This window comes from Mauremys reevesii, linkage group 5 (genome assembly GCF_016161935.1).
Source record: "Mauremys reevesii isolate NIE-2019 linkage group 5, ASM1616193v1, whole genome shotgun sequence".
Taxonomy (NCBI): domain Eukaryota; kingdom Metazoa; phylum Chordata; order Testudines; family Geoemydidae; genus Mauremys; species Mauremys reevesii.
Genome location: NC_052627.1, coordinates 125,468,705 through 125,495,320, shown reverse-complemented (window position 1 = coordinate 125,495,320; position 26,616 = coordinate 125,468,705). Strand labels below are relative to the sequence as shown.

Below are 26,616 nucleotides of genomic sequence, written 5' to 3'. Positions count from 1 at the left end.
GAATTGTGAAGATTAGTCCCTGGAAGTATTGTTGAAGCATCTGGCATTTTTTGTTCACCTAAATGGAGATCCAAGTCTCCTTGAACAGTATTATGGTGACCAGATGTCTCGATTTTATAGGGACAGTCCCAATTTTTGGGTGTTTTTCTTATATAGGTTCCTATTACCCCCCACCCACTGTCCTGATTTTTCACATTTGCTGTCTAGTCACCCTAAACAGTATACAGGTGACAACTGGTGAGCACTCTTTCAATTTATGATCTATTTTAAAATACAAAACAAAATTAGGTTGCAGTGCCCTCTGGTGGGCAGTTAAAGAAAATGATAAAATTCAGCATTTTCAAGATATCAAAAAATGGATACAGTAAGCAGAATTCAGCACTGATTTTATTTAATGTACTTTGGACAGCAGTTCATTTTTATTACTTATTCAAATTACAACATAACTGTTCAAGAAAAAAAATCGTTACAGCAATTTGTATTATATTTCTCTACAGATTTTTTTTTTTATTAGGGACGGAAAGATATGGGATTGTAATAATTGTGTAAAGCCGTAGTCAGATAACAATTCGTGTTTGTAAGGCACTTTGAAGATAAATTTGAAAGAACTTTTCCATAAGAGTTAACAGAGATAAAAGCTATATGGCTCCAGAGACTTTAAACAGGATTCTATCAAAGTCACTCTAAAAACTCTATAGAATTTGGCAGGCAGAGCCTTTCCATAATTTTTTTAAACCATTCTATAGAATTTGATCGAGAATTACAGCATTCTATCACTTAGATTACAAGTTATATAGAGACATTATAATCCTCTATTGAGTTCATTAGGACTTTCCTAGGAAGGGAAATTATCAGAAAGCTTATGCATCATTAAGTCAGCCTTGTCCTTTATATGGAACTGCCCAGGCATGGCACTATTGAGGATCAGATGAACTCCACCTAAGTGTTTCTGCCCTTGGCAATGGCTTCTATTCTGTCTCTTAGGATTCTTGCCCAGTTGTCTTCTCTCCTCAGTGTTGTGGACCTGGTCTCCATCGCGTTTAAAGCTTGTATCTCAGATGGAACTTCAGGAACAAGCTTTGCTCTGAGCACGGCATCCGGGAACTTTGCTGCTGAGGCGGGTGCTAAACAGCACCTGGGTCTGCTGCGAAAGAGGGAGAGAGACATAGGATGTCGTGTACTATTAGTAGTTCTGGGGTCAGTTGGGTGTAGACACACCCAAAATAAAAGGCCCACCCCCTCAGCTAAAGGGGCAGAACCACCGAGCCTAGGCTACTGGCGATTTCTGGGGAAAATTAAAGAGAAAACAGGAGTGGGGTCAAAGGTTAATAACAAGGAAGCCAGAGGGGGACACTGAGCAGAGAACTCCAGAAAGCGTCCACAGCTCCTCAAAAGGCATCTAAGGAGTCAATGGACACCACCCAGGAACTGTGCCTGGAGGCATGATCTGAGAAGGGAATGGAAATAGGCCCCACAGTCTCAGAGCACCCCCTGTCCAGCTTCCTCCTCCCTGTGTGATGGATGGATGGTTGACCTGGCCAGTGAAGTTGAAAAGAAGGTCCTGCAACTCTGTGGGGCACAAATGGGGTGTGATTGGATCAGAAAGTGCAGGAAAAAGTGGAAGCACAACCTCAGTAAGAGGTTATGAAGGAACTGGCCTGCAACCTGATGCACCCATGCTGATGTGAGCCAGGATCTCCCTCTTGACGCAGAAGGAAGCACAAATGCTGCTCTCATAAGATCACCCATGGTGTTAGCCACTTCCTGAAAGGAATCTGGCCTTCCATTAGTAGCTTCTTACTTGCTGAGATGGCAGTCCAACTGCTTATAATGGTAGTGAACAGCCACAGCTGAGTGGGGACATAACAGGTAGCGATTATCTTCCCAACAGCGTCTCATTGCTTGAACAATGTCTTTGTCGGATGCTGAACATGAGTTCAGCGCTTCAGAAAGCTGGAGAACCCAGGAGAGGGGAAAAAACAGAAACAAGACCCCCAACAATTATCCACAATCACCACAATAGAATTTACAGATCAATGTCAAATCATTTTAAAAAATGTATTAAAAGTTCATTCTGTGATGTCACCACGTGTATGTAAGATCTTCTTATTTGTTAGTATCTTGAATACAAGAGAGACGGGTACTTCTGTCAGACACATTGATATCATCATCAGAGTCAATCCAGTCTATGCAGGGTTTTTGCACACCCAGCTACATCAGTTAATTACTGTACTTTGTTGCCAGACACAATGCAACTGATGCCGGTATTTGAGGATATCAATCCCAAACCCTGATGTATGTGATAGGTGCAATAATACATATCTTTTACGATTTAACAAGGACTTTGCTAGTGTTTCTTTCCCATGGAGACAACAAACACTGAAACCATTAGTTTACTTTTCACCTTTGATTTTTCTCCCTTTCAGCCTGATGCCTAATTCACCAAAGCTCTTGCTTAAAAGGTTAAGCATGCATGTAGTCCCACAGAAATCCATACAACCACTCACAATTTAAAGTTATGCACTTGATTAAAAGCTTTGCTGGCTCAGGGTGTTGGACAGTGAAATTACATTGTTGGGGAGCGTTTTGGTCCTAAGTACAAATAATGCACATGCTACTGGACTGGGGTTTCTAGGACTGCAGGGGAATGTTTAAACACCAACAAAATAATTATAATTTTAAAAGAAAGGATTATTTGACAAGATACTTATGCACACAGGTTTTGTAAATGCCTGTCTTCCGCCACCCTACCTACAGATACCTACATTTTAGGTTTGAGATGACATGGCACGATCCCATTAATACACTTGCAATATTAATATTTATTCTGAAAACAGTTGATTTTTTTTTAATTGTGATGGAAAAGTATTTACTAAACACACATGAAGGGACTGACCTTTCTGTGCAATTCTTCTGGGAGTGTAAGGTTTTTCGACGTGTAAAACTGTTCCATCAGAGTTTTAATCAAGCTGCCATCACAGTCCGAAAGCAGCCACAAGAGTCTCTCCATATTGTAAGGTTCCTATAAAAACACACACTACACCCATGAGCCTCCATCCATAGAGGATCAAATTCAGAATCTGGAGCACTGGTGAGCTCTAGTTGGATACTTAGTGCGGTAGATACTACTGTACAGCACAGCTGAGCACCTCTTGTGTGCTCAAAGGGAGTTGGAGATGCTCAGCTCCTTGCAGGAGCAGGCCCTGTATATCTGTGTCAAAATAAATAGGGCTGGAAAAAGAAAAGAGGAGATCCAGGTGGAGAGTAAGCCTGGGGTCCTGCCCAAGGCTCGGGGTTCCAGAAAGAGTCCCAGAAGGGTAAATTCACTATAGAGAGCACAGGAACCTCCAGAGGTAAACCAGAGATAGGCAAGGAGATAGGGAGGTGGAGTAGGAGCCCTGGAAAACAGCAACAGAGTCCTAGATTGAACAGATCTAGGTTGCTAGTCACAGGGTCGCTGGGCTGGAATTCAGAGCAGCTGGTGGACCAGGGCTCCCCTACCAGCCACTGGCAAAGTGGCACAGGATCTGCAGTTGGAAGAGAAGACTGCCCAAGACAACACAGAAAAAGCTTGTCTGGCAAGATCTTGTTACCCCAGATCAGGGGAATGATGTAGTGACCTGGCTAGAGGACAGGAAGATAATTAGCAGAAATACTGACATCTTGGCAGAGACCCAGGATTTTTTAATTGAGCTCCAGGATGAAGAACATGGTCGACAACTCCACTTCTCAGGTACAATGGAACTTTCTACCACAGGGGAAAAGCTCATCTATACAGGACACAGAGCTGTCCCGAAGGCTGTCTGAAGCTGTGGAATGACCTATCAGGACCTATGGACCATCACAAACCTCCCCACCTTCTCCAAATGCCAGCGACACTTCTCCAGCCCGCCCTCGGTACTATAAACACAGAGCAGCAACACATAAGCAAAACAAAAATACCTACCAAACACCACACTGCACACACAATTCTCCCATGGTGGAGACAATCAGAAGGCGAATGAACCACACGTGACATGTTAGCCACATCACTTCATGCACTACTGGAAGGCACCCAGACTCTGCAGTAATGAGGGTGGTGTAAGAACCAATGTAGAACAGAATATGGACAGCAAAATAATTTTAGTAGATGTATCATTCACCACAGTATATATGATCTCTCCTGCTTAAGCAGACACATACCTGAATATCCATTGCAGAAGCTAAAGTTGACTTAACGCTCCCCGAGAATGAGAAATCTCCATGCTGAATTGTCCTGTGGATAATGTCGTTATTATTTACCACAGCGACGAGTTGGATTGGAAGTCCCATTTTCTGTGCGATGTATCCAGCTAGGAATGAAAAATTCAAAAACATGGGCTTCAGCCCCACAATGAAATGTTCCTAAGGCGGATTTACCAGTGAAATCATTGCTCCTCCTCTTGTGCAAAATCATCAGGAGGGACCAAAAGTTATCTTTAATATACAGGTATAGCCCAAAGAAACTACAGCTCCCAGTATGCAATGCTCCATTTGAGCAGCCTCACAGCAAGAGAGACCACCACATGGTTGGTCCTGGACTCTCTGTGGACCACACCATCATATTAAGAGATGTAGTGAAGAGAGGGGCCTCTGGAAAATGCTTTTCATTCAAATGGGATGTGACCTCTGAACTCTTGGCAACATGCTAATGCAGCTTCAGATAGATGCTCCTGAAATATCATGAATGCAACTTTTTACATCACCTCTTGTATTGCTTTTCCAGTAGATATTATTCCCCTAAAGCAGGGGTGAGCAACCTTTCAGAAGTGGTGTGCCGAGTCTTAATTTATTCACTCTGATTTAAAGTTTTGTGTGCCAGTAATACATTTTTACGTTTTTAGAATACCTCTTTCTATGTCTATAATATATAACTAAACTATTGTTGTATGTAAAGTAAATAAGGTTTTTAAAATGTTTAAGAAGCTTAATTTAAAATTAAAATGCAGAGCCCCCCGGACCGGTGGCCAGGACCTAGGCAGTGTGTGTGCCACTGAAAATCAGCTCGCGTGCCGCCTTCGGCACACATGCCATAGGTTGCCTACCCCTGCCCTAAAGTTAAAAAGGCCTGAACTGTAAAGTTAGGAGAGAGCTGTTACCATGGTTGCCCCCTCTCCCCCCAAGTAGGATAAAGTTCATGTGCAAATGGATGTATAATGAGCCACAGGTACACAGAGGCCAGATTAGTTGTACTTCTACTCGACAAACTGGAGAAATGGTCTGAAGTAAATAGGATTAAATTCAATGAGGACAAATGCAAAGTACTCCACTTAGGAAGGAACAACCAGTTGCACACATACAAAAAGGGAAATGACTGCCTAGGAAAGAGTAGTGCGGAAAGGGATCTGGAGGTCATACAAGACCATAAGCTAAATATGAGTCAACAGTGTAACATTGTTGCAAAAAAAGTGAACATCATTCTGGGATTAAATAAAAAAAAGCAATCTTCATTTGATGACAAATGAACTTTATAGCTTGATGAATCAAGAATTTTCAGAAAGCATCTTTTATAAATTATTTTTTTCAGAATACAAATGTATTTATATTTTTCACAGCTATAAAGGCTTTTATTTAAATTGTAGTCAAGCTCAAGAATTTTGTCCTCGGGCCTAGTGCACTTTCTTGTGGTAACTATTTAATTTCTCAAATATATTTCTGTTAAATAATAATTTAAGAGCAAATCCTTAACACAGTGCACAGCCTATATATGCTTACACTGTACTTGAAGAGATCTGTGGAAGAAGGAATCTTCCCTATAATGTCACAGCGTTGTTTTGTGGGTGGTATTGGAGCCTCCGAGATGCTGTAGTCATTGGACTCCTGTGCACTCTTACTTGGTGTGGAGTAGAGTAGTTGGGACCCCGGCTCATCTGGGGATTGGTCCTGCTTTGAGCAGGGGGTTGGACTAGATGACCTCCTGAGGTCCCTTCCAACCCCTGATATTCTATGATTCTATGTATTAGCAGGAATATTGTAAGAAAGACACAAGAAGTAATTATTCCGCTCTACTCCGCACTGATTAGGCCTCAGCTGGAGTATTGTGTCCACTTCTGGTTGCCACATATTAGGAAAGATGTTGACAAATGGGAGACAGTCCAGAGAAGAGCAACAAAAATGATTAAAGGTCTAGAAAACATGACCTATGAGGGAAGATTGAGAAAATTGGGTTTGTTTAGTCTGGAAAAGAAAAGTGGGGGGATGACATGATAACAGTTTTCAACTACATGTTACAAGGAGGAGGGGGAAAATTTGTTCTTCTTAACCTCTGAGGATAGGACAAGATGCAATGGGCTTAAATTGCAGCAATTGCAATTTAGGTTAGACATTAGGAAAAACTTCCTGTCAGGGTGGTTAAGCATTGGAATAAATTACCTAGGGAGGTTGTGGAATCTCCATCATTGGAGATTCTTAAGAGCAGGTTAGACAAACACCTGTCAGGAATGGTTTAAATAATACTTAGTCCTGCCATGAGTGCAGGGGACTGAACTAGATGACCTCTCAAAGTCCCTTCCGTCCTATGAGTCTATGATTCTATGCATTCATGTCTAATTAAGAATAATCAGATCCTCAGTATTTTCTCTTTTCAGTATCCAACTCATTCTGTTCATGTGTATTTCTAACATGCGCATCCCCATATTATCAACATATGGCACCACAGCACTGTTCTGTGTCTTGTATGGCGCCAACAATGCTGTTGGTACTTAAATATTACTAATCATGATTTAAGTAGTTCAGAAAAAAAATACAAACTCCCTCTTTATCGCAAGCCACTTTTTGGTTTTAAGACACCCCCCACACACACACACACACCTAACCTGTGAGATTTCCTCCACCCCCTGTTGGCACAACAATTTCCACAGTTGGCAGTGGAGTCATGTCCATGGATGGAGTGCATTGAAAGTAAGCATAGAAGTAGTGAGCAATCTGCACCATAATCCTAGACCAGTTGATTGAGTTCAAGCTCATCAGATTGTGTTTTCTAGCAAAATCTGCATCAGCGAACAATTCTTTGATCGGCTCGTCAATTTCATCGCTATTTCCATGAGCTGTGGAAAAGAGGAAGGAACAATCAGGAGTATTAACAGAAGTGTTGCTGAAATTAGTGAATTAGGCATAAGACAGTTGTTTTTACCTACCAAATAGGTTTCAAGACTGATAAGTTATTCTAGCCATCGAACTGGATTTGTGGAGCTGGGGTAGGCACACATATAGCGGTCCAACTGAAACATTTGGATCCAGGTGTGGGTTCCGATTCTGAATTACTCAGAATTTCCAACTTTTAAGGGTGTTTGGATCTGGGATTTTGCTTTGGGCCCATCTATAGGTTATTCCAAGGTCATAAAATGAACCAGTGGCAGAGTCAGGACTTGAACCAATGTCTTATGGCTCCCAATTCTGTTCAGTAACTCAGAGCGCTGCCTGGGCCAAAGGGAGGGAAGTTGCGGAACTATTAACTAAGGTTTGTAACCTGTCCTTTAAATCGGCTTCGGTACCCAATGACTGGAAGTTAGCTAATGTAACGCCAATATTTAAAAAGGGCTCTAGGGGTGATCCCGGCAATTACAGATCGGTAAGTCTAACATCGGTACCAGGCAAATTAGTTGAAACAATAGTAAAGAATAAAATTGTCAGACACATAGATAAACATAAACTCTTGAGCAATAGTCAACATGGTTTCTGTAAAGGGAAATCGTGTCTTACTAATCTATTAGAATTCTTTGAAGGGGTCAACAAACATGTGGACAAGGGAGATCCGGTGAACATAGTGTACTTGGATTTCCAGAAAGCCTTTGACAAGGTCCCTCACCAAAGGCTCTTACGTAAATTAAGCTGTCATGGGATAAAAGGGAAGGTCCTTTCATGGATTGAGAACTGGTTAAAGGGCAGGGAACAAAGGGTAGGAATTAATGCTAAATTCTCAGAATGGAGAGGGGTAACTAGTGGTGTTCCCCAAGGGTCAGTCCTCTGACCAATCCTATTCAATTTATTCATAAATGATCTGGAGAAAGGGGTAAACAGTGAGGTGGCCAAGTTTGCAGATGATACTAAACTTCTCAAGATAGTTAAGACCAAAGCAGATTGTGAAGAACTTCAAAAAGATCTCACAAAACTAAGTGATTGGGCAACAAAATGGCAAATGAAATTTAATGTGGATAAATGTAAAGTAATGCGCATTGGAAAAAATAACCCCAACTATACATACAACATGATGGGGGCTAATTTAGCTACAACGAGTCAGGAAAAAGATCTTGGCATCATCGTGGATAGTTCTCTGAAGATGTCCATGCAGTGTGCAGAGGCGGTCAAAAAAGCAAACAGGATGTTAGGAATCATTAAAAAGGGGATAGAGAATAAGACTGAGAATATATTATTGCCCTTATATAAATCCATGGTACGCCCACATCTCGAATACTGTGTACAGATATGGTCTCCTCACCTCAAAAAAGATATTCTAGCACTAGAAAAGGTTCAGAAAAGGGCAACTAAAATGATTAGGGGTTTAGAGAGGGTCCCATACGAGGAAAGATTAAAGAGGCTAGGACTCTTCAGCTTGGAAAAGAGAAGACTAAGGGGGGACATGATAGAGGTATATAAAATCATGAGTGATGTGGAGAAAATGGATAAGGAAAAGTTATTTACTTATTCCCATAATACAAGAACTAGGGGTCACCAAATGAAATTAATAGGCAGCAGGTTTAAAACAAATAAAAGGAAGTTCTTCTTCACGCAGCGCACAGTCAACTTGTGGAACTCCTTACCTGAGGAGGTTGTGAAGGCTAGGACTATAACAATGTTTAAAAGGGGACTGGATAAATTCATGGTGGCTAAGTCCATAAATGGCTATTAGCCAGAATGGGTAAGAATGGTGTCCCTAGCATCTGTTCGTCAGAGGATGGAGATGGATGGCAGGAGAGAGATCACTTGTTCATTGCCTGTTAGATTCACTCCCTCTGGGGCACCTGGCATTGGCCACTGTCGGTAGATAGATACTGGGCTAGATGGACCTTTGGTCTGACCCGGTACGACCATTCTTATGTTCTTATGTTCTTATGAGTCATGGTAGGGCCCTACAAAATTAATGGTCCCGTTCTGGTCCATTTCACAGCGATAGGATATGAAAATTGGTCAATTCCATGTTTTCAGATGTTTATATCTGTAATTTCATGGTGTTGTAACCTTGGGGGTCCTGACTCAAAAGGGGGTTGTGGGAGGGTCACAAAGATGTTGTAGGGGGGTTGTGGAATTTCCACCCTCACTTCTGTGCTGCTTTCAGAGCTGGACTTGAAGGCAGCAGCCCCGGAAGATTCCTGGCAATGGACGTGGGTCTGATCTTCTTCAGGTCTGGGAAACCTATTCAGACCTGAAGAAAAGCTCTGTGTAAACGCGAAAGCTTTTCTCTTGCACCAGCTGAAGTTGGTCCAATAAAAGGTATTACCTCACCCACCTTGTCTCTCTAATATCCTGGGACCCACATGGCTACAACAATACTGCATACAAGTCATGCTGTTTGATGGCCCAACATGGTACACCCACAGTGGGAGCAGTTTGTAACACAATTCCCGCAAGGCTATCTACAATTATTGGCTAGTTCACATTGAGATTGACATTAACATCAACCCAGCAATAGTATGAAGTAGATCATCCAACAAAATGCAAACCAGTAAACACATGGACGTTCTCTTCGATCACCGTCGTCATCTGCAGTTCTTGTATCTGGCTGCAGAGATCTTTGGGTAATAGAACAAAGATATCCATGTTGTTTTCCCCTCGCACACTTTCAATTGCCGAGCTACCGGTGTCTCCCGAAGTTCCTGTTTCACATGAAAATAATCAAGGATGAAATAATTATATCTACTAATTAAGAGAGTTAATTTAAAGACTGAAAGAACAGCCACATTTGTTTTCACACAGAAGAAGGGTGCACTTGTCAGTCCGGATAATTTTTGGTTAGTGCCGGGTATACAGCATTTAATACTGGAAAATGAGCACTTCCCAATAAGCAAGTGTCCGCATCACAAACCACTATCAGCAGAGACACCAAAGAATGAATGGAAGGCTGAACCAGTAAAGATGCCCTCTTTAGGTCAAGTGAGGCATACTGGCCACCCTGTTCTGGAGATAACTAGGATGTAAGCCTCCACCAGGGCAAATTCCGAGTACATTGCTTGCATCCATCTGTTTAGCTGTAACTTACCGACTAGAATAGTGACGTGCTTCTTCCTTTTCTTCAGGAAGTACTGTAAAAACTGTCCTGTGCAGGACAAGGACAAGTCCTTAAAGGCATAAGTTACACCATGCCAGAGCTCCAAAATATTCAACTCATTCTTCAGCCTGGCCAGATGCACAACATTTTTGTGTCTGAACCTCCGGAAGGCGCTGTCAATCAGATCTGGAGGGAAGCAGTTGAAGGGGACTGTTAGAATAGGTACCAGGAATAAACCTCTAACACATCACCTGCATGATCATGGTTTGCCAGGCTCATGAGAATCTTTACTGAAAAACCAAAGACTCTCCAGTACCGCAGAGCTAAGGAAGTGATAGACAGAAGCCCAAGACATTATTCTCTTACAAATTAAGAGTCTGATCCTCAGTGTAAATTGGACAGGTCCACTGACTTTAACAGAGCCATGCTGATTTATACCAGCCGAGGGTCTGACCCAGTCAGATCTATTTTAACAATTAAAACAAGAATCAACCAATGTTGCAATGAACAAGCTCAGGTGGATGGTCCCCACTGCCCTCTAATGGAACAGTGGCCTGGTCTACACCGGGGGGGAGGGAGGGAATCGACCTAAAATACACAACTTCAGCTGCGAGAACGGTGTAGCTGAAGTCGACGTATCTTAGTTTGACTTACCTCGCGTCCTCACGGTGCAGGGTCGATTGCCGCGGCTCCCCCGTCGACTTTGCTTCCGCCTCTCACCGAGCTGGAGTTCAGCAGTCGATGGGAGAGCAATCAGGGATCGATTTATCGCATCTACACTACATGTGATAAATCGATCCCCGATAGATCAATCGTTAACCGCCGATCCAATGGATAGTGTAGACGTACCCAGTGAGACTTTGGATAGGGGCTATATTAAAATCTAACTGTATAAAGAGAACTGCACAACTGTCTGTCAGAGGCTATTTATGGCTGACAGCTAAGGAGATGCAGCTTTTACAGCAGGAGAATCCAAACTCTTTTCCCACTGTTGGAGAGAAATTTAAGCATCCATGGAGTGCACCATAGTGACAACTCTGAAGCACCATGAGACCACCGATTTGTTACAAGGTGTCTTTACCAAAACCTACACCTGGCTTCATGTTACATGCTTGTTTTGTGATCCATTTTGCCAAGGGAAAATATAGAACCAGGAACACTTGGCAGAAGGAGGAATCCATCTGCCACATTTGCTTTTACATCTGTTTATAAATATGTGTTAATTAAAACAGTCCAGGCCAAATTCTGACAGGGTGCTACCCAAAGGCAAAGAAAAACCACAGATACAGCAAGAGAGGAAATTTCCTCCTTAATCCTGTCTACACCAATCAAAAGCCACATAGGCTCCACAGGTCTTCTATGATAGGAGCCACAAAGGTGACAGAGCCTGCTTATCATTTCCATGCACGCCCTCTGATACACCAAAGATCTCATCGGATATGCTCCAATGTTCCTAGAAGGCGTCTTCTGCATGGAACAGCCAGGTGGGCAGGGGCTGCTACAGCCAGCATAAAGATGCCCCAAACCACCGATTTTGCAACATTATACATATTGTATTTGCACCCACTTGCAGCAGAGATCTGCCTTCCTACAGCAACCCGGGAAACTGCATTAGCCCTTTAAGAGAATGACATTTATAGACAGAGATAGAATTTGGCCCTTTGATTGTTAAAAGAGAATCTTCTACTAGTCTTCAGAAGAGGAGCTGATCTCCAACAATCTAGTTTAACGACAAGACACACCAAGTGGATGAAACAATTGGGGAAGGTAAAGGACAGGGTAACATTATAATAACCATGGAGATTCTGGCCACTAAGGGCCTTCATAGGTCCAGTGAGGATCAGGGTTATTAGGCTGATGGGTTAATACAGGGTAAAATAATAGTCTCATCTAAGAGCTTTGATACAAATAGCGTGAACCCTACAGCACGCTGCTTGGATTGCTGTCTAGTTTGCATTTACCATTCAGCTCTTTCCGTGGGATTAGTTCAGATGAGATGAAGAGTGAACTCAGCTCCTTTACCAGCTCTGGATAGGAGAAGACACTCCATATTCGCAGGGTGTTATAGTCCAGGGTAGGGATTTCCTGGGGCATGAAAAGCCCACCATCCGGTGCATAGCCAGAAAAGAGGGCTCCTTCAAAGTCAACGCTCTTGGCTTCTCCTCGAGTGCTGATGTACCTCATGTTTCCAGCGTCGCTGCAAGAGACATGACAGTTACATGAGGGTGCCCTGGAGGAGAAGTCTGGGGTATCACGAGACAGGGAGACAGACAGACAGGTGTTTTGTGGATGCTGCTGTGCCCTTTACTGATCAGTGTCATGGAAACTGGGAACAAGACTGGCTTCAAGACTGATTCATCAAGGCAACTAGTTCTCTGGAAGTGCAAGGGGCTATTCTCAGGCCAGGACTCTCTGAGGAGATAAGAGGGACCCTGCATGTTCCATGGGGACTGGGAGATTTATTTGGGGAAGGAGAGAATTTATTTCTCTATAGAAACACTTCTCTTGGTACTGCTCCTCCCCAGAGAGCACCACTGCAGCTCCTGCGGAACCCAGAGGGAGCTGTGGTGGCTCAGCATTTTGAGAATTAGGCCCCCAACTTTATCCTGAGAATTGAGGCCTATATAACTTTAGCACGGCCAAACCACACCACACCAGAGAAGATGGCACCACACCAGAGACCTGGGTGAGCGGACTACCTAGTAAGTAAAGTTCACAAGCCAGTGGAAACCAACTGGACCAGAGAGACCCTGCTTACAGCATACCAGGGGACCACATCAGCATTGTAAGAGATGGACACTGACACACAGCTCCTTCTAAAAATGCTAGCACAAGGCCTACGCCCACAGTCTGAAGTCAATGGCCAGCTTCCCACTGAATGCAATAGGAAGAGAATTCAATAGTTTTTTCTAAAAGATCTGCTGTAGGAATTACTTTGGGCAAGTTCTCTGGCCTTTGCTATGCAGCAGGTCGGACTAGATAATCACAATGGTCCCTTCTGGCCTTGGAATGTATTAGAGATGTTAAATATTAACCAGTAAGTATTAGGTCCGCCGACCCCAGCAGCCCCGCGCCGACCAACCCCAGCCCCAGCCCTAGCCCTGCCGACCGGCCAACCCCAGACCCAGCTGCACCAGCCAGAGCGGCCCCAGCCTCGCCGGCCGAACCCAACCCCAGCCCCAGCTGCACCGGCTGGAGCAACCCCAGCCCCTCTCCCTTTAATCAGTTAACCATTTAAACAATATAAAATTAATCATTTAAACCGTTAACTTTTTGAATGATATTTTACATCCCTAGAATGCGCGAAGGCCTCAGAATCCCAGCTTTCAGTGGAAAATCAAAGGTTTTTAGCCATCATGTTTGTGGATTAAAGCTGGAAAATGTGAACACTAAAGACTTTAAAAACACAGCAAATAAAAAGAGCCTCAACTCATTAGTTTTAAAACTCTCATGATTTTTCAAGAGGCCTGGATCATGATATTTCGATGATGGGGGTGACAACACTATACACAGTAGCTTAGACTGTAAGCAACTGGGTGCAGGGACCATCTTTTTGTTCTGCGTCTGTACAATAAATCATCATACATGTAGGAAAGCCAATGGCTTTCCGATTCAGGCATGCAGCATTTGAAGAACGAGGTGTCCCCGCACCACCTGGAAAGCTCAGACAGAGCGGGGTGAGATTTTTCAGTGAAACCTTTTTTTTTTTTTGGACCAAATATACAGATGTGGGTCGAACAGAACGTTTCCAAATTTGTGTTAAATTCACCAGATTGGTTCAATCAAGGGGGGAAATTCTGGCATCCGATTCTTTTATTCAAAATTACGTTTTATTTCAAAATCTCCTTCAATTTGATTTGAAAAAAACAGCTGGAGAATACAGCCGGCTGGAGGGCCCCAGAACGAGCCTGGCCAGAGAACCGAACAATCCATTCCCAGCCCAGCGCTGTTATGCCAGCGGGGGGAGCCCTCGCCCTTGCCAGGTTTGTTTGCAGCTTCGGGGCAGCGTTTTGCAACCTGTCCAAGCCCGAAGCAGCAGCCCCGCTTCTGCCAGGGGTAGCGTCTGCCGGCCGCAGCCGCGGAAAACACACCGCGGTGCAAACCAGAGCTGGTCACCACCCGGCAACAGGGCGCTCTGCAGACACGCAAGCCCTGAGAGCCGCTGGCCCCAGCAGGAGGCGGGCTGCGGGGTGCAGGAGCCCAGGCAAATACCGACCCCCCCACCCGGTCAGTTACCCCCTTCAGCCTCTTGGAGCTTCGGAAACTGGCAGCTGATCCGGCCCGCCCCGCAGAGCACGAGCGGGGAAGGCGAGTCCAGCCCCAGGCAGCTGGCTGCAAGGTTGCCCCAGCAGCAGAATGCAACGTCCTCCGAGCAGGGTCAAACGAGCCCCATCGAGCCGTCCTGGCCCTGCCCAAAGCGGCTGGGGTTTACTTACTAATTAGCAAGGCATCAGCCACCCGATGCACAAGCCGACTAGACTCCGGAATAGAGCCAGACCAGGAGCCCCCAGCCAGCTAAGGGAGCTTTGCTTGATTGACCAGCCAGCACCAACCCGCTGTCCAGGCAGCAAGCCAGCCTTTGCTGTGTGCTCCCTGAAAACACTCCCCGCTCCAACGCACATGGGGACTGCAGGTTCCTCTGTAACTAGGACTCCAGTTGTAAATCATAAATCTGCATAAGGAATCTTTGCACTTCCATCTGTCCCTAGATCTCTGGATTCGTTGCAGACAATAATGAATAAAGCTACACATTCCCCCCGGGAGGTAGGTAAACAACTTAAATCCACATTGGATGGGGAAACCGAGGCACAGAGCGGTTATGTGACTTGCCCAAAGTCAGACAACAAGCTCGTGGCAGCATCAGGGCTAAAACCCAGCTTTCCTAGGGCCCATTCCTCTGTCTTATCCACAAAACAACCTTCCTCTCTTTCTAGCTTCTTTTTCTTGCATCAGTTTATATAGGTTTGTTTTTACGTGGCTGGATTTTGGGGACAAGGTGAGTACAGAATGGATGCTTCAGTGCTACAAAGTGAGCTGCACACTGGATATTTGGAATAATGCGCTCCCAAGTCTTACAGGACTTTTCCTCTGTGTGTATCTGCGTATGCACGTGGACCAGAGAGAGACACAGAGAGAGAATTATTGACTTGCAAATTGTTCTGATAATCTCCATGTAAAGTGCTCAGATACTACAGCAAGGTGCATGGCATAAAAATCTCCATAGGTAAATAAATGTGCATAATCACATCTCCCAGCGAGCTATGAATGTGCCTGGCGCAAATAGCATGGGGCTTACTTGGCCACCGCTATCAGAAGTCCTTATACCTTAGCTGTTACCTCAGGCATCACTAGGTGAGAAGTACTTAGGGGCAGGGATCTTGTCTATGTTTGGTCAAGTGCTCTGACATATTTGTAACTAAGGGAATCCAAGTGTCTTGAACAGGTAGATCATAAACTCTGCATAAGGAAATGAGTTGTGCTACACACACAGTATTTATTTAGCTTATGTTCAGCTGTCATACAGGAATAACTGAGACAGGGACATCCTTGGTACATACAAAGACAGCTCTGGATCACACAAGATTTCACCAGAGAGAATCTCATACAGTCTATTTGCAAGAGTTCGTAGAGTTGACTGTAGAAACCATTTTACATATAGTTGACCTTTTAGGCTAAAATTCATTGTAGGTGGCCATGAACTCCACCATCCCTGGAACCAACAGCCAACTGCGACCGGACATTTTCATCACCAATGAGAACCAAAAGAAGATCGTCACGGTGGACGTCACAGTGCCCTTCGAGAACAGGACCCTGGCTTTCTGCGAAGCTTGAGCGGTCCCCTCTGGCCGACGCCTTGAGAGCTAGGGGTTACCAGGTTCAAACTCACGCTCTGTGATCGCCAGAGCCCTGCGCGCATAGGACCCCTGCACCAAGCGAGTGTTGCGGGAATGCAGAACTGGTCAGCGCTACACTTGGCTGATGCGGCAACTCATGGTGTTGGATGCCATCAGGTAGTCCAGGGACATCTACCTAGAACACATCACCAGACATCGGCAATACCGGCAGAGATGAGCTGGGGTGCCAATGAGAAGCACGGCCAGGAAAGTAACTGAAATACTTCCCTGATGGATTGTATTTTCTAACGGACAACGTATCCTAAATTCTCAATTACTGAGGGACAATCTTCACTCATTGCTATATTTGCTTTCTACAACCAACTCTCTGTTTAACTTTTCATGAGTGATGTACCTGGATATTTGGATGCTAATATCTAAACTGCATTGTTAAATTTATTAACCTTCATTTGGGATATTGCACAGGGGTGGCTCTAAGAATTTGGCCGCCCCAAGCAGGCAGACATGCATGCCAGGGGCGCGCGCTGCGCCGGCCGACGCGACGGGACCGGGGACCCGTGCCTGGCGAGAGCCGAGAGGTCCCGCTGGTCAGGCAGCTCCCGAGCCGCTGCCTGCATGAGCCTGGGGAGCACCAGGACTGCAGTATCCTCCTCGCCTGCAGCAGCCCTGCAGCAGGTCAGGTCCACTGGCCGGGACCAGAGCACACAGCAGTCAGCAGTGCAGGTGCAGGGCTTCCGCTGCGCCCGGCAGCGCCCGCGCGCCCAGCGCGGCTGCGTGCGCCTGCGGTGCCAGGCGCGCTGGTCTGGGCTGGCCCCGCTGATATTGCAGATTATGTACTATATGTATTCTATGACTTTTAAGACATACTTTGTACTTTTTGATAATCTAAGCACTATACCCATATGTACAGACACACTTTCCTTAACCTGTGTATTATATAATTTTAGCATTAGCGTTAATAAAAAAAATTAAATCAGTTTAGCATGTTATATGTCCTCTGTCTATGACTCTGTGCTTCTCTGATTGGTAGGGTGACCAGATGTCCCGATTTTATAGGGGCAGCCCCGATTTTTGGGTCTTTTTCTTATGCAGGCGCCTATTACCCCACCCCCATCCCAATTTTTTACATTTGCTGTCTGGTCACCCTACTGATTGGTCTTAACAGATAGTTTCCACCTCTAATTTCTATTATTCTCTGTTTTTGAGAAAAATACTCACTCTTTTCTATAGGATCAAGAATCAGGATAATGCCACGTTGCTGTGAGAAGCACATGGCTGATCAGTATCACCATATATCAGCTCAAGCACTGCTATGGCACCTAATGGGACTTCGACCCAGAAAAATCAGATCCAAAGGTACAGAGCAATGCTGATAACTACAATTGAGTCTAAAGCCTCCGTCCTGCAAACACATATGCATGTACTTCACTTATGCACATGAATAAAGTTCAGCACATGCACAAAAGTTTGCAGGATCAGAACCTAAAAGAGCATAAGGGTTCATCTAGCTGCCTTGGTCATTAGTGCCGTGATGTCACAGAATAATTAGAACCGCAAAAAAGTTCTGCTCTAATGGGTTGTCTAGTCCTTCCCTGGTACATTGTGGTAGAAATCAGGAGTACTTGTGGCACCTTAGAGACAAACAAATTTATTTCAGCATGAGCTTTTGTGGGCTACAGCTCACTTCTACTCTGAAACCTGTGGTAGAAATGGTTTCCTAGCTGTCATAGCTCTTAAGGCCAGAGGAGACCACTTTGATCATCTAGTCCTGCATAACACAGAGAGAGAATTTCACCCAGGAATTCCTGTATGGTGCCCAACAATTTGTGGTTGAATGAGAGCATCTCTTTTAGAAAGACATCCAATCCTGACTGAAAGACCCCCAAGATATAGAGAATTTACTACATCCCTTGGGACGCTGTTCCAATGGTTAATTGCCCTTGATATTAAAAATGTGTGTCTCATTCCATTATTCCTGAATCATTGTTGGGAGATGGGTGCCAAGTTCAGCTTTGAATTTGTTTTATTTAGATTTATAATGCACCAAAAAGAGGCCCAGTTCCCAAACTCTAGATGCTTTTGACCATTGTTTAAAAGGACAGCTAAACTGTCCTGCTAAAATGCGCATGTGGGCCTTTTCAAATTTACGCAGCTCCTTTAGCAGACACAACACGCAAACATCAAGACGCGATGAATGGGCTGCCAAGCAATGGCTGGCAAAAACCTGAGCACACCAACTGGTGATACCGATACTGCATTTATATGGGGCCTTTCATCCAGGTGGATATCAGTGTGCTCCAGTGCAACTAAGGGCTTGTCTTCACTGCAGCGTTAGCTCAAGTTATCTCCCCTTGAGTTAATTCCCCCTGAGTTAGCCAGCTCCAGTGAAAGTGCTTATGCAGCAAAACAGCACTTGGAGCTGCACAGACTGATTGGATTAGCCGCAGAGTGTTTGCCTTGGCAGCACAGAGGAGCTGCATCCTCATTGCATTGTTAGCTGGAACAGCCCCATTCCACTTGAATTCCAACTCATACCCCCTCACGGGCCAGCTAGCTTGTGTTTAAAGCACCACCCAACTTTTGTGCGCGCACCGGAATCAGGTTAGGGGTCACACTTGAGCTATACCTGGAGCTAACACTGAAGTGAAGGCAAGCCTTAGTGATCAGCAAATTCTGCTCTTCTGTAAGCCTTCTGCCAGTGAGAGTTGGCAGCAACACGGGCTGGGTGCTCATACCCCTGCAACCCCACTGACAACAGACCATGGGCTATTGAATGCAAAAACTGAGTGCAACACTAACTGCAACACACAGCTGTGTTACTGCTTTAACTATAGAAACCACTGCAGTTAAAGCAGAACCGCCTAGTGTGGATGGAGTTATACCTGTATAACTTATTCCCCTACATTTTGGGGAATTAAGGCCTGGTCTACACTGGGGGGGTGTCAATGTAAGATACGCAACTTCAGCTACGGGAATACCGTAGCTGAAGTCGAAGTATCTTATTCCGACTTACCTCCCATCCTCACCACGTGGGATCGACGTCCGCGGCTCCCCGTGTCGACTCCGCTACCGCCGCTCGCTCCGGTGGAGTTCCAGAGTCGACAGGAGCGCGTTCAGGGATCGATATATCACATCTAGATGAGACGCAATATATCGATCCCTGAAAAATCGATCGCTACCCGCCGATACGGCGGGTAGTCTGGACGTACCCAAAGTTATCCTGGTCTAAGCACCTTTACACTGGTGTAACTGCATTCACAGCAGGTGTTGTACCATTTTCACTATATCACTATAAAAGCAGCTCCCCTGACCGAAATAGCTAAATCGGTACAAACACCGGGTGCAGACCAGGCTAAAGTTGCACAATTAAGCATGCAAAAGCAAGGGACTTCAGAAGCCAGGGCTGTTCCGGCAGCTCCTCTGTCCTTGCGACTTTAGCTGATGACAGTAGTCTCTGATTATGTGATTACATGTTGTTTCTCTGATAACTGTAAATAATACACCATTTGCTGCAACCTTACATACTCCCCAAAAAAGCAGCAAAGAGTCCTGTGGCACCTTATAGACTAACAGACGTATTGGAGCATGAGCTTTCATCGGATGCATACCCACTTCCTCCGATGCATGTCAGATCCAGACTAACACGGCTACCCCTCTGATACTCCCCAAGTAATTCACATAACCAGTATTCATGTAGTTAAAGGTTGTATCATGAAGCCTATGCACAAAAGGAAGTGGTTTGTGCACCCAGTCATAACTTTTGCCTTTCCTGACTTTTTAGTGCTTAACCCTACAGCCTTCATGTTGGATTAATGTATTTTTGCACTTAATTTCCTAGGTTGTTAGGAGTTTTTCTTGATTACAAAAAAAAAGTGTGTGCACATGGGTTGGAGTCTGGGAGGAAGTGCTCAGTCCTCTAGGGGTATTAGCAGGCTCCCTACCACCCTCATTAGTAAATTACAAGCTTGAACACTTAACAGCAAGATATTAGAATCATAGAACTGGAAGGGACCTCAATAGGTCATCTAGTATTTGTTGAGATGAGTTCCTGTCTGCATCCTGTAAAACTTGCCCTGGCCTCTTCTTTTGTCATTCAGTGTTGAACGCATTCTAAAACAATATGCATTTCCTCACCTTTTGGGGGCGAAGCCAGACTTTAAGGCACCTGCTCCCTATGACACTTCTATGATGTCATAGTTGGTACTTTAGGCCTGCCTGCCATGTGCAGGCAGGGAGAGGAGAAAGAAAAACGAATCCTGTGTATCCTGTGTACACTCGTAACTGAGCCTGATCACCTCGAAGCCTCTCTCTCAGCTCACGTGTTTCAAACAGAGCTTCTACGTTTGCCGGTCGTTATGCATTGGTTTGTATTTGTAAGTATCGGTTATTACTAAATGCTGCATCTTTGTTTATAAATATTGTTAGTAGATATTTTAGTCATTGTGTGTTTTAAGTTTCATTAATTCTATTAGCTAATCATACGCTGCTCCCTTACCCCTTGTAATTATCCCCAATAAAACTTTAAATTGATTAACTTTAGTTGTGTGTGTGTGTCTGCAGTTTGCATCGTGACCCATATTCTCCTTGCATCCCTTACCAATATAGTGTATTGCCATGTGCAGCCTGGTAAATAACAGGCCTGCATTTTCTTTCGCCCCTGCGTGTACGTGGCAATCCACAGTATTATCTAGTCCATTCCTGACAGGTGTTTGTCTAACCTGCTCTTAAAAATCTCCAGTGATGGAGATTCCACAATGTTAGGGTTAGGGTCCCATTATTTCAGGTAGGGTTGCCAACTTTCTAATCGCTCCTTCCCCGAGGCCCTGCCCCCACTTTTAACATTTCCCCCCCTCGGTGGCTCACTCTCCCCTCACCCTCACTTACTTTCACTGGGCTGGGGTAGGGAGTTGGAGTGCGGGAGGGGGTCAGGGCTCTAACTGGGGATGTGGGCTCCAAGGTGGGGCCAGAAATGAGTGGTTCAGGGTGCGGAAGGAGGCTCCAGGCTGGGGCAGGGAGTTGGGGTGTGGGAGGGGGTTAGGGCTACAGCTGGGGGTGCGGGCTCTAGGGTAGGGCTGGGGATGAAGGGTACAGGAGGGGGCTCTCAGCTGGGGCAGGGGGTTAGGGTGGGAGGGGGAGGGCTCCGGCTGGGGATGCTGGCTCTGGGGTGGGCCAGGGGATGAGGGGCTTGGGAGGAGGGTTCAGGGCTGGGGCAAGGGCTTAGGGCATGGGCTTACCTCAGGCAATTCCCGGTCAGCGGCGCAGCAGGCTCCCTACCTGTCCTGGCACTGTGCTGCACCCCGGAAGCGGACATAGGTCCGGCACCTAGGCGGGTGGGCCAGGAGGCTCCTTGAGCTGCTCTCACCCACAGACACCGCTCCCCAGCTCCCATTGGCCATGGTTCCTGGCCAATGGGAGTGTGGAGCCGGTGCTTGGGGCGGGGACAGCACGCAGAGCCCTGTGCCTCCCCCACCTAGGAGCCGGACCTGCTGTCTGCTTCCAGGGTGCAGCGCCATGCCAGAACAGGTAGGAACTAGCCTGCCTTAGACCCGCAGTGCCACCAACTGGACTTTTAACGGCCCAGTCAGCAGTGCTGACTGGAGCCACCAGGGTCCCTTTTCGACCGGGCTTTCCAGTTGAAAACTGGACACCTGGCAACCCTAATTTCAGACTGAGTTTGCATTTCTATACTGGTACACGTGCCAGTGCTTGCCATTAAAAGTACGCAGGAGTTACATTGATCGCAGTGCTTGCTGATTACAATCTTCTGTATGTACAGAGCAGCAGCCACAGTAGCATTTAGTCGCTGTTAGGCATCCATAGCACTTTAAATACTGCATTGGCTTTCATTAACATGGATTTGATTGGTTAGGTCCCTCCATCCTCCAGAGTTATCTAAAGGCAAAGTTGGGGGGAGGAAGGAAGGAGCAAGGTTGGGGATGGCTAATGCATGGGGACTTTCCCCTTAGAGATTTAGGTTGAGTGGAACCCATAAATGCCAAGCAAACCAAAAGTCTGTCAACCCCAAAAAACAGATGCTGCAGGGATCAAATAACGTAACCCACAAGAACCAAACCCAGCAGGACTCCATGTTCTTTATTCTACCAGAGCAACTTGTACTATTCTTATTAAACACTAGGTGGCAGCAACCTCTACTTCCATACACAGTGCCATGGGGCGCTAGCATTTTGCTATATCTATTTTACAAATTGCAAACAATGAAATGCAAGTGCAGGGGTCTGGCCAGCTGTGCATTGCACAGATCCTTTCGTCCCCTAATCAGGTTCCGTTAGAATTATGCAGGGCATTTCTTTGGGCAGAGATGTTTTATTCGCCACCCTGTAAATGATAAAATTTAGGGGAGCAGGGAGTGATTATACCCAGATTTCTCCCCCTTCCCTTTTAATTCTCTTATACCTTCAAGTTCTCTGTATTGTGCTGACCCTACCAATGATAGTTCTTTCTTTTGTATCATTTACAGAGTGCACTGAGGTTATACAGCACTTACAGAACATCGATGGGTGCCTGCATACACATTTAACCTTAATGATCCGGCTGAGCTCTTACATAGCATTTTAGAAAGGAGAGAAGTATCATTAACCTCATTTTTACAGGTGTGGAAACTGAGGCACATGCCAGTCACACAGCAGCACCTGCAATAAAACTAAGCTCTCCTCTTAGTCTAGGTTCCTAGCCACTAGCCACACTGTACCAGCTTTCAACCACACACTTGGGCTTCTCAGAGATTTCTCAGGCCAGCCTCCAAATTCCCAGACCTTTCAGAGCTCCCTGAGAGGAAGGAGGGTGGAGAAGGAGAGCACGGGAATGGATTATGAGGGCTTCATCGCTAGCAGCCTGAAGTTTAGGGGTGGCAATGAGTTGCCTGCAGAGGGAGCTGAGAGTGCTCACCCCTCAGGATCAGGCTGGAAGCCGTGAATGAATCCCTGCTTTTGGTAAGCCCGAAGTCCGCCACCACCGGCTGCTGCCACACTCTCCAAACATGCTTTGATTCTGTGCTCGGATGCCATAGGCAGATCCCCAGCTGGTGTAGCTTGTCAACAAGACTCTACTGAAGTCAGTGGAATAACACCAGTTCATGCCATCTGCAGAGCTGGCCCATGGTTTGTGACTGGCAATTTCCCTCCTCAGGAGCTAGTTAGTTTGAAGAGAGCAACCAGAACTCCTTGTTCTCTGCCTGGGTTGGAATATGTGGTTCTAGTTAGCTTTAATCTCACTGCTACGCATGACATGGAAGGCTCCTGCACCCCCTGCTAGAGAAAGGGACATCCCGTGTGCAAACAGACAGGCTGATGTTTGCACACACAAGTACCTGTGGCCAGATAACGACTGCACCATCTGACTCCGGGCTGGTCTTATGAGTGCCTCCGCCCAAACTGGTTTGGGTCAAACCAGTCCCGTGCTAGGGAGACTGGGAAGGTGTCACAGCTGCACTGCTGCAGTTTTCTGGCACAGTCCCTCATGACTCTTGCCTCACCCTGCAGGAACTTTCCTGAACTTTGTGGCCACTTCCTGGGTCATCAGGTGCAGGAAATGAAATGTCTTGTACCTGTCCATAATGCCCTGCACTCATCTACGGCTGCCCTAGTGCATCCAGTGGGGGCTGGAGGGAGGTTGTAGGATGTTCACCCTATTTCTCAGAATACCCTTCTGGTCCCACAATGTTTTGCAGGTTCTCCCACAACCCCTTGTTGGGGAGCAGTGCTGCGAACTGTGGAATGGGAGTGCTGTGTACTATCTACAGAAGCTAGGACACTCGGGTCCAGGACCACACAAAACTAAAGGCCCGCCCCCTCAGGTATGGGGTAGGAACCACTAAGCCCAGGCCACAGAGTGCTGAGTGTGGACACTCTGAACTGCTTTACAGAGCCAGGCTAGTAATGCAAGAGCCATGGATGCTAGAAACCCTTACTTGTAATATTTAGCCTTGCATCAGAGCCATTTTTGAGTATGGACAGGGCTGGAAGGAGCTGCTGGAAAGGCAAGCAGGATCCCAACTGCTGTGTCCATCTAGGCATAACTAACATTACCAACTCCCCTTGGTGGGTTAACTGAGACATTGACTTTTCCCCCTCTTCAATTCCTCACTCCAGTAGAATCTGGCGATCACAAGAACTAAGAATTGTAGGAGACCACTCAGCAGCAGCTTTACTTACACTGGTATCTTTGTTTTAACCCAGCCTTTGTTCTCCTGTTCCTCTTTCTTGAAGCTAAGACATAAATCCAAGTCCTGACCACCTGTGGTATTCAAGTTCCCCTGGCACTTTTTCTAAAATAAGGGGTGTCACCTCTGTTATTCTGGCTAAACTCAGGTAACTACATTTTCCCGACCTCAGCTCCCCCATCGGTTTTGACTGGAAAAAGATATTCTCCACCTCCTGTCCTAATTTGTGGTGTCATGTTGCTGAAAAGTGCAGAGCTGCTTTATTCCCTCCCCTCCCCAGAGGTGGCTGCATTTCATGGGTGGGAGAAAGCGATCCCACCATATCCAGTACCCTTTCCTGTTGCGAGATCTAACTTGGTGTTGTTTAAAACCTTCGGTTAAAGTTTCTGTAGACGTGTAAAATCAGAGGGGCCTGCTTTTCAATTATGTTTAACACCTGCCGCCATTCCAGTGGAAACTGCAGATACTAGAAAATTGGGCCCATTCTTAACACAGAAGAAGACAAGGTCCCTGGCCCAAAAAGCTTGCAATGTTTTCCCTTTTGTCGAGTAAAACAGCTAATAACTCATCCATCAGGAGAAGATTTAAACACAAGATCTTGTAGGATAAATATTAATTGTCTGTGCAGTCATCCATCAACATAACATATTCAACTCAAGTGTCATTATAAATCCTCATGTCAGAAACATAGTTTAAGTTCTTCTACAGTTCACACATCATAAAGAATTTGACAGGAATGCCACAGCACAGGGGCTACAAACCCCAGCTCTCCCCTCAGCTAAGTGCTAGCTAGTTAGATGTTAAACCCCCAAACTAAAATCAAACAAATCTAAATAGTAAGTAAATAAATAGATGATTCACTGGTCTAATCCAAAGTGGTATTTCCTCTGGTTCTGTCTGAGAAGTAGACAGCACTGGAAGATTCTGTGCATTTATATCTAAGGCTATAGGGAAACATTGTGTGTACAATGCCTGCCCAGAACATTAGGTAATTACTTAGGCTAGCTGGATTAAAGCTGGCTCGGGGATGTCTCTATGAGATACAATCACATCATGTGATTGCAGTGTAGCTATACCCTCTGGATCATATCACCGTGCACCCTTAATCTTTTTTTAATGCCTTTTTATTGATATATTTATATGGATATTTTATTAAATCTGCAAACAAACCAAAGTGCACAAAATTGCCCTTTTGGCATGACAAATATACATCCCCTCTTCCAGATACAGTGTGTGTTAAAGAATGACTATTATCTGACATGGGCTCAGAGATAACATTTCCACGTGGGTGATCTTTTCCAACTTCCTCCCCAATTATTCTGTATTTTGAAGGGCAATATTTAATCAGGCCAAAGATCACTGTGGGGAAAAAGACAAGCTGGCAGAATTTGAAAGAGGATTTGAGTCCTTTCATCTCAGCTTCTCACTGTAGACTCTCAATGCAGAAATGAGTTTCACAATAGGTTCTAAGGCACCACTGCCTCCAATTTTGTTCTGTAGAGCAAAGTGCAAGACAGTTGTGGAGACAGAGGTCACAGGAAGCTTGAGGGCAAGATTATGCAACTCTTAATCCCATCTATGGGACATTTTGAATGGGTAAGGGTTCACCAACAGAAGGGTTGCACAACCCAGCCCTAAAAATCTGGCAAGTAAATTAAATGCAAGGGCCAAATTTTATCTCAAGAGCTGTATATGCATGTGAATGAAAATGAATGAGGAATGCCTCTTGGGCCCTCTGCCCACAACCTGAGAGAAAGGAGAGCCCAGTGGCTAGCCCAATAGTCTAACACTTGGGAGACTTCAGTGCAATTCCTTGCTCTGCCACAGACTTCCTTTATGACCTTGGGCAAGTTACTTCATCTCTGCATGTGTCATTTCCCTCCCTACAAAATGGGGACAGTAGCACTTTCAGAGAGCTGTTTTGAGGAGAAATATGTTGAATAGTGTGGGGTGCTCAGATCCTAGTGATGGGGTCCATAGATAGAGCACAGAGCATGGTTTGGGGTAGGAAAGGGGGTGTTCCTGTGCAAAGAGAGGACAGATACAACTTAGATAATATTTTTACCTCAGGGTTCCCAAAACACAGACAAGGTTTTAATCTCGGTGGTACATGTCATCTTTATCCATACAGCACCTTTTAGAGCATGCTGTTTCCCAAGTGACATCCAGAAGGAAAATAATTTGATTACTAACACTGATAGTGTTTTAATAATAGTGATTAATGATAGTGATTAATAACAGTAACCAGTTAATAATAATTCATGTCTATACCTATGCAAGGCTTAAAAAGAAAACTTTACGTATACAGGCCCTGATGCAGATCTGACTTGCACCAGTGCAAATGAGGAGTGACTCTGCTG

At 45.3% G+C, this 26,616-nt stretch overlaps 1 protein-coding gene across 1 annotated transcript; it reads right to left on the bottom strand.

The window, feature by feature from the left end:
- Positions 1 to 369: 369 nt before the first annotated feature.
- On the bottom strand, positions 370 to 20,244 carry THNSL2 (threonine synthase like 2). Its single transcript, XM_039539230.1, is given in 10 exon segments — positions 370 to 993; positions 996 to 1,144; positions 1,802 to 1,953; positions 2,897 to 3,022; positions 4,183 to 4,331; positions 6,834 to 7,064; positions 9,678 to 9,830; positions 10,214 to 10,408; positions 12,184 to 12,419; positions 20,212 to 20,244. Coding segments are annotated over 9 exon segments (1,536 nt in total). The 5' UTR covers positions 12,407 to 12,419; positions 20,212 to 20,244; the 3' UTR covers positions 370 to 835.
- Positions 20,245 to 26,616: the final 6,372 nt, after the last annotated feature.